Source organism: Ranitomeya variabilis, chromosome 1 (assembly GCF_051348905.1).
Source record: "Ranitomeya variabilis isolate aRanVar5 chromosome 1, aRanVar5.hap1, whole genome shotgun sequence".
Taxonomy (NCBI): Eukaryota; Metazoa; Chordata; class Amphibia; order Anura; family Dendrobatidae; genus Ranitomeya; species Ranitomeya variabilis.
Window position 1 is genome coordinate 90583875 of NC_135232.1, and position 7795 is coordinate 90591669.

A 7795-nucleotide genomic window follows, 5' to 3' on the forward strand; every position below is an offset into this window, starting at 1 on the left:
CTGCATGATTTACAGCTGATAGACAGCTCGAATACAGGTGTGGATTCCCTAGTAACCAGGCAACCCCCACATGCACTCAGGCTGGCTAGCAGCCGTAAATCATGCAGCTGTGTCAACAAAAACGAAATCTCAGAGCAGTTACAAATATTCGGAGACCACCCGAGCAACGAGTACACTCGCTTATCACTACTGGTAATCCATGGCTTCAGGAAAGGAGCTTTAAAAACCACCTCTTAGGTGATGGCATCCGTGGTTCTTCTATTGATTTACTGGCCTGGCAAGACATCTTTGTTGCAATGTAATGCACATGTGATGTATAACCAGGCCGACTCATCAAAAAAGATCCACAGATACTATTCGGTAAAAAGGCAGTTCTCTTGGTTCTTCTCCGTTTGACACATATTACTTGAGTGACCCATGGACCAAGTCACGCAAATCAATTAGCACATGGTCTACTATGGAGCCATTTACACAACGTACTATAACTGACACACAGACACTGAAAAGACTTTCTAATAATTGCATCTCTGGCGAAAATGCTAACATGTCTGCACCTGTCACAGCAGCCGTATGTACTCGACTTGATGGTAGTTGTAAGATTTAGGCAGACCAACATTTTCAGTGATCGGAACTGTGTTCGATAAGATTTACAAGCATAGATATCCCTGCATGACCGGAAGGTGTCCGCTACAAGTGGTGGAGTGACTTTGCGTCTCCGCTTGTTTTTATCCTGTATTCTTGAATGTTACGGACAATGAAGTGCCATATATGTGGTTCTGTACACTGCTCCGTGTGACTTCAAAGCACTAAGGCATCATTGTCACATCGAGTGCTCTTCAAGGACTAAGGACCTTTATTCATCTTTCTCTCTGCAGTGACAGATAAAAGCGGAGCGGTGAGGAAACAAATTTCTATGTAGTACAAATGATCCTTTGTGAGTATTACATTGTAGAGGGAAGAGCCCACCATAGTGTACTGTTGTAGAGACAGAAATTCAGAACCCTTTATTTCCGGCGCTTAAAGAGATATTCTCATTAAATTGCTTAGTTAGACACCATGAATTAAGCAAGTTGGAATTGACTTGCTTTTTTCTGTCTGCTATCATTCCTTTGCTGGGAGAGATTTTTTCTTACATAATGTACAGATATACTAGAGCCAGTATGAGAGCCGGCTGTCAGTCAGTGCTGGAGACACACTTAGAGCTGCCACTCACTGTGCACTGAGCATTGACTGAAGTTGGCTGCACCGCTTTGACTGAAAGCCCAAGGCTGCCGCGAGGAATAAAGTTAATTTCCTCTCAACAGTGGGGATCTAAGTGCAGACGCCTGGCAACTTCAGAACACTATTAACTTCCAGATTAACCCCATACCTGTAGGTTATTATTGATTTTTACATCACAGGTTCCTATGCTAGTCTTTACCTTGGTTTGTAAATTAACTTTTACACATAACAGAGTTGACAGAATCTCTTTGAGTTGTGTGTATTATATGGTAATATGGTATATATATTTATATGTGTGTGCATGTGTATATATATATATATATATATATATATATATATATATATATACATATATACACATACATATACACATTATATATACACTCAATATTGACATAGTAATCCAACAAGTTGTGTAATTTTGGAAGTCTCAGGATGGATATACTCATTAATTCTATGCAAATGATGAAAAAATGGAATCATCATTTTCAGAACATCTCAATTTATTCAGTATCAAGTATAAGCGCCATGCACGGAAATACAAGCAGTTAAACAACTTGACTGCCATCAATGAGGTTATTACTGGTTGTATGAGGAATGTTCTGCCACACTGAATGAACCTGCACAAGTCATCAAAATCCACTTCTTGCAGCTCCTTTTGTAATTGCTAATCAATGACGTCCCAGATGTTTTCTATGGTAAACAATCTGGAGACACTGCAACCTATTGTAACACATAGTAAGACAGAACTGATCAATAAAAGTATCTGTTATTGTAATCTAAGGGCCTTTAACATGAACGATGATTACCAGAATGAACATTAGTTTACCATCTTTGCCCAGTGTAAACTGCTCCCAATGAAGTGATGAAACACTTGTCTCTCGCTGATCACTTCTTTAGTGTCAGCATTAAAATGATCATTGGCCGTTTGTCAAACCCTTTGTGTAAGACACGAAGGGCATCAGACTATCGCACAAACGTTCCCCCTCCATGATCTGTGTTACGTGTATCGAGCGCCAAGTCTTTCTATATTGTTAAAATGAGATCATTGGGATAATTTATTAGTCCGTCTAAAAGGATCCAAAATCACTAATGAGCAGTAAACTAAACAATTAAAAGCCCTCTGTTCTTGAGAATAAAGGATACTTTTAATAAGAAGTAAATTGCAAAGTTGCTTGTTTTTACAAATATTGCATTCATTTAAGAACTTTACGCATAGACACTGGAGGCCGTTAACCCCTTCACCCCCAAGGGTGGTTTTTTTACAATTCTGACCACTGTCCCTTTATGAGGTTATAACTCTGGAACGCTTCAACGGATCCCGGTGATTCTGACATTGTTTTCTTGTGACATATTGTACTTCATGATAGTGGTAAAATTTCTTTGATATTACCTGCGTTTATTTGTGAAAAAAACGGAAATTTGGCGAAAGTTTTGAAAATTTCGCAATTTTCCAACTTTTAATTTTTATGCAATTAAATCACAGAGATATGTCACACAAAATACTTAATAAGTAACATTTCCCACATGTCTACTTTACATCAGCACAATTTTGGAACCAAAATTTTTTTTCATTAGGGAGTTATAAGGGTTAAAAGTTGACCAGCAATTTCTCATTTTTACAACACCCTTTTTTTTAGGGACCACATCTCATTTGAAGTCATTTTTAGGGGTCTATTTGATAGAAAATAACCAAGTGTTACACCATTCTAAAAACTGCACGCCTCAAGGTGCTAAAAAGACATTCAAGAAGTCTATTAACCCTTCAGATGTATCACCGAATTTTTGGAATGTTTAAATAAAAATTAACATTTAACTTTTTTTCACAAACAATTTAATTCAGCTCCAATTTGTGTTATTTTACCAGGGGTAACAGGAGAAAATGGACCCCAAAAGTTGTTGTACAATTTGTCCTGAGTACGCCGATACCCCATATGTGGGGATAAACCACTGTTTGGGTGCATGGCAGAGCTCGGAAGGGAAGGAGCGCCGTTTGACTTTTCAATGCAAAATTAACAGGAATTGAGATGGGACGCCATGTTGCGTTTGGAGAGCCCCTGATGTGCCTAAACCTTGAAACCCCCCACAAGTGACACCATTTTGGAAAGTAGACCCCCTAAGGAACTTATCTAGATGTGTGGTGAGCACTTTGACCCACCAAGTGCTTCACAGAAGTTTATAATGTAGAGCCGTAAAAATAAAAAATAAAAATTTCCCACAAAAATTATTTCTTAGCCCCCAGTTTTGTATTTTCCCAAGGGTAACAGGAGAAATTGGACACCAAAAGTTGTTGTCCAATTTGTTCTGAGTACGCTGATACCCCATATGTGGGGGGAACCACCGTTTGGGCGCATGGCAGAGCTCGGAAGGGAAGGAGCGCCATTTGGAATGCAGACTTAGATGGACTGGTCTGCAGGCGTCACATTGCATTTGCGGAGCCCCTGATGTAACTAAACAGTAGAAACCCCCCACAAGTGACCCCGTACTGGAAACTAGACCCCCAAGGAACTTATCTAGATGTGTTGTGAGAACTTTGAACCCCCAAGTGTTTCACTACAGTTTATAACACAGAGCTGTAAAAATAAAAAATCTTTTTTTTTCCCACAAAAATTATTTTTTAGCCCCCAATTTTTTTATTTTCCCCAAAAGTTGTTGTCCAATTTGTCCTGAGTACGCTGATACCCCATATGTTGGGGTAAACCCCTGTTTGGACGCACGGGAGAGCTCGGAAGGGAAGGAGCACTGTTTTACTTTTTCAACGCAGAATTGGCTGGAATTGAGATCGGACGCCATGTCGCGTTTAGAGAGCCCCTGATGTGCCTAAACAGTGGAAACCCCCCAATTATAACTGAAACCCTAATCCAAACACACCCCTAACCCTAATCTCAACTGTAACCCTAACCACACCCCTAACCCTGACACACCCCTAACCCTAATCCCAACCCTATTCCAACCGTAAATGTAATCCTAACCCTAACTTTAGCCCCAACCCTAACCCTAGCCCTAACCCTAATGGAAAAATTGAAATAAATACTTTTTTAAATTTTTTTATTTTTCCCTAACTAAGGGGGTGATGAAGGGGGGTTTGATTTACTTTTATAGCGGGTTTTTTAGCGGATTTTTATGATTGGCAGCCATCACACACTAAAAGACGCTTTTTATTGCAAGAAACATTTTTTGCGTTACCACATTTTGAGAGCTATAATTTTTCCATATTTTGGTCCACAGAGTCATGTGAGGTCTTGTTTTTTGCGGGACGAGTTGACGTTTTATTGGTAACATTTTCGGGCATGTGACATTTTTTGATCGCTTTTTATTCCGATTTTTGTGAGGCAGAATGACCAAAAACCAGCTATTCATGAATTTCTTTTGGGGGGCGTTTATACCGTTCCGCGTTTGGTAAAATGGATAAAGCAGTTTTATTCTTCGGGTCAGTACGATTACAGCGATACCTCATTTATATCACGTTTTTATGTTTTGGCGCTTTTATACAATAAAAACTATTTTATAGAAAAAATAATTATTTTTGCATCGCTTTATTCTGAGGACTATAACTTTTATTTTTTTGCTGATGATGCTGTATGGCGGCTCGTTTTTTGCGGAACATGATGACATTTTCAGCGGTACCATGGTTATTTATATCCGTCTTTTTGATCGCGTGTTATTCCACTTTTTGTTCGGCGGTATGATAATAAAGCGTTGTTTTTTGCCTTGGTTTTTTTTTTTATGGTGTTCACTGAAGGGGTTAACTAGCGGGACAGTTTTATAGGTCAGGTCGTTACGGATGCGGCGATACTTAATATGTGTACTTTTGTTTTTTTTTTATTTAGATAAAGGAATGTATTTATTGGAACAATATTTTATTTTTTTTTATTATTTATTTAGGAATTTTATTTTTTTTTTCACTCATGTAATTTATTTATTTTTTACTTTGCCCCAGGGGGGAACATCTCAGTAAAGTGACAGATCGCTGATCTGACACTTTGCTGTGCATTGTGTCAGATCAGCGATCAGACGTGCACAGCAGGGAGGCTTCCCGACACCTGCTCTGAGCAGGCGCTGGTAAGCCACCTCCCTGCAGGACCCGGATGCAGCCCCGCGGCCATTTTGGATCCGGGGCCTGCAGGGAGGAGACGCTCGGTACAAGGTGAGCACATCGCCTTGTACCGATCATCTCAGGGAAGCACGCAGGGAGCCCCTTCCCTGCGCGATGCTTCCCTGTACCACCGGAACACTGCGATCATGTTTGATCGCAGTGTTCCAGGGGTTAATGTGCCGGGGGCGGTCCGTGACCGGTCCTGGAACATAGTGCCGGATGTCAGCTGCGATAGTCAGCTGAAACCCGGCCGCGATCGTCCGCGCTCCCCCGTGAGCGCAGCCGATCGCTCTGGACATACTATTCTGTCCTTGGGAAGTAGGGCCCACCAAACATGGACGGAATAGTACGTCCAATGGCAGAAAGGGGTTAAGAAAGCGAGAATGGGGGCCAAGTGTGGCCAAATGGTCCCGTCTGTGTTATAGCGATAAAGTTGAAATGGGCAATTGGATTTTAGTCAAAAATGAATGGGTTTTTCAGGGATTAAAGGGAACCTGTCACCCCCAAAATCGAAGGTGAGCTAAGCTCACCAGCATCAGGGGCATAATCTACAGCATTCTGTAATGCTGTAGATAAGCCCCCGATGTATCCTGAAAGATAAAAAGAGGTTAGATTATACTCACCTGGGGGGTGGTCCGATCCAAGGGGCGTCGCGGTCCGGGGCCTCCTATCTTCATAGGATGACGTCCTCTTCTTGTATTCACGCTGCGGCTCCGGCGCAGGCGTACTTTGTCGGCCCTGTTGAGGGCAGAGCAAAGTACTTCAGTGCTTAGGCGCTGGGCCTCTCTGACCTTTCCCGGCGCCTGCGCACTGCAGTACTTTGCTCTGCCCTCAACAGGTCAGACAAAGTACGCCTGCGCCGGAGCCGCAGCGTGAATACAAGAAGAGGACGTCATCGTAAGAAGATGGGAGGCCCCGGACCGTGACGCCCATAGGACCGGACCGCAACGGGACCGCCCCTGGGTGAGTATAATCTAACCTCTTTTTCTCATCTTTCAGGATACATCAGGGGTTTATCTACAGCATTACAGAATGCTATAGATAAGCCCCTGATGCTGGTGGGCTTAGCTCATCTTTGATTTTGGGGTGACAGGTTTCTTTAAAGCAATTAATTTGAACTCAAAATTGCCATACGTTATCAGCCATTTTTCTGTTGAAGTCCCATTGTGGCTATAATTTAGTACCTGCTTCATGATCTTGTGTGCACGGATAGACAACCGAGGCAGTGGGCTCACACCAGACTGGCAATGGTGGCTATGCTTTTACTTATAGCTCTTGGATGCAGTGGGACACATCATTTATGCATGACGAGGAGATGAGTTTGTCTTAAGTGTTTTGTTGTCACTGTATAATAATGCAGATTTCTCTCTGTTCTGTCCATTCCTAGATTGCTTTGAGAGACCCTGTCCATTCCGTATCCCTCCAGCAGTTTGTCTATGAGAAACTCAATGCACAGCAGCAATTACTGGGAGATGAAGGATTCCGGTCACTGATGGAAACGGTGGATACAGAAATAGTGAAGCAGCTGCAGGAGTTTTTACAGGGATTCTGAAAATTTCTAAATAGTATTTGTAACAAAGTCATACAAGGGATTTCTTTAATAAAGACAACCTTTTTCAAAATTATTTTTGTTTCATTAACTGGAGAAATAAACATTGTGATAACAGACTGTGATATTACCTTGTGTATGAATGTGAATATACTTATTTTTTGAAGTTAGTTTCCAATAAAGTTTTATATATAATACAGGAAAAATATATCTTTATACAATGTTAGCCGATAGGTAGAAAAATATTAAAACTTGAGAATCTAGTGGTACCTGGGGCCAACACCAGAGGGAGCCTAGGAGTTGACTGCATACTGGTATACATTACACTCATTAAGAAGAAATCTAATAGGCTCCCTCTAGTGGTGGCTGTAAGAGGACAGAATGTTATGTGTTTGACATCTATATCTATGTAGAAATCATAGATCCAGAATTAGATTAAGAAATGGATTTCCACCACCATTTCGTACTAGAAAAATGATACAAGGTAGAAATCGGAACAGGATTACAAAATGGAGTCACACCTGAAAATGGAGTCACACCTGGAACAAGTCCGTTTCTTCCCTAAATAGTCCAATACCTGTGAGTGATATTATTAAGAAGTGGAAGGAACTGCATCAACTCAACCACAAAAAAGCAAAAATGTAAAATTGCAAAGCCGGGTCACGGAGTGTTGGTGAGCAGAGGGCATAAAAGTCACCAACGCTCTGCCAACTCCATAACTGCAGAGTCCAAACCTCCTTTGATAATAACACAATCACTGCGTGCCCACCAGGAGCTTCATGGCCGAGCAGCTGCAGTCATACATCACCAAGCACAATGCTGAGTGTTGAACAGAGTGATGTAAAGCCATAACTGCTGGACTCTGGAGGAAACGTGTTGCTTGCAGTGATGGATCACACACTGACATCTGATAGATAAGTCTAGGTTTG

The 7795-nt window shown here is 41.4% G+C and overlaps 1 protein-coding gene across 4 annotated transcripts in view; it reads left to right on the plus strand.

Moving 5' to 3' along the window:
• IPO11 (importin 11) overlaps positions 1 to 6986 on the plus strand; it is a 518704-nt gene extending 511718 nt beyond the window's left edge. For 3 of the 4 annotated variants that reach the window (XM_077286029.1, XM_077286008.1, XM_077286015.1), the window contains exon 30: positions 6705 to 6986. In XM_077286029.1, the coding sequence (XP_077142144.1) occupies positions 6705 to 6869 (165 nt within the window). In that variant the 3' untranslated portion in view covers positions 6870 to 6986. The remainder of the gene's footprint in view (positions 1 to 6704) is intronic. The other variant, XM_077286021.1, reaches the window with a different exon arrangement.
• The last annotated feature ends 809 nt before the right edge of the window (positions 6987 to 7795 follow it).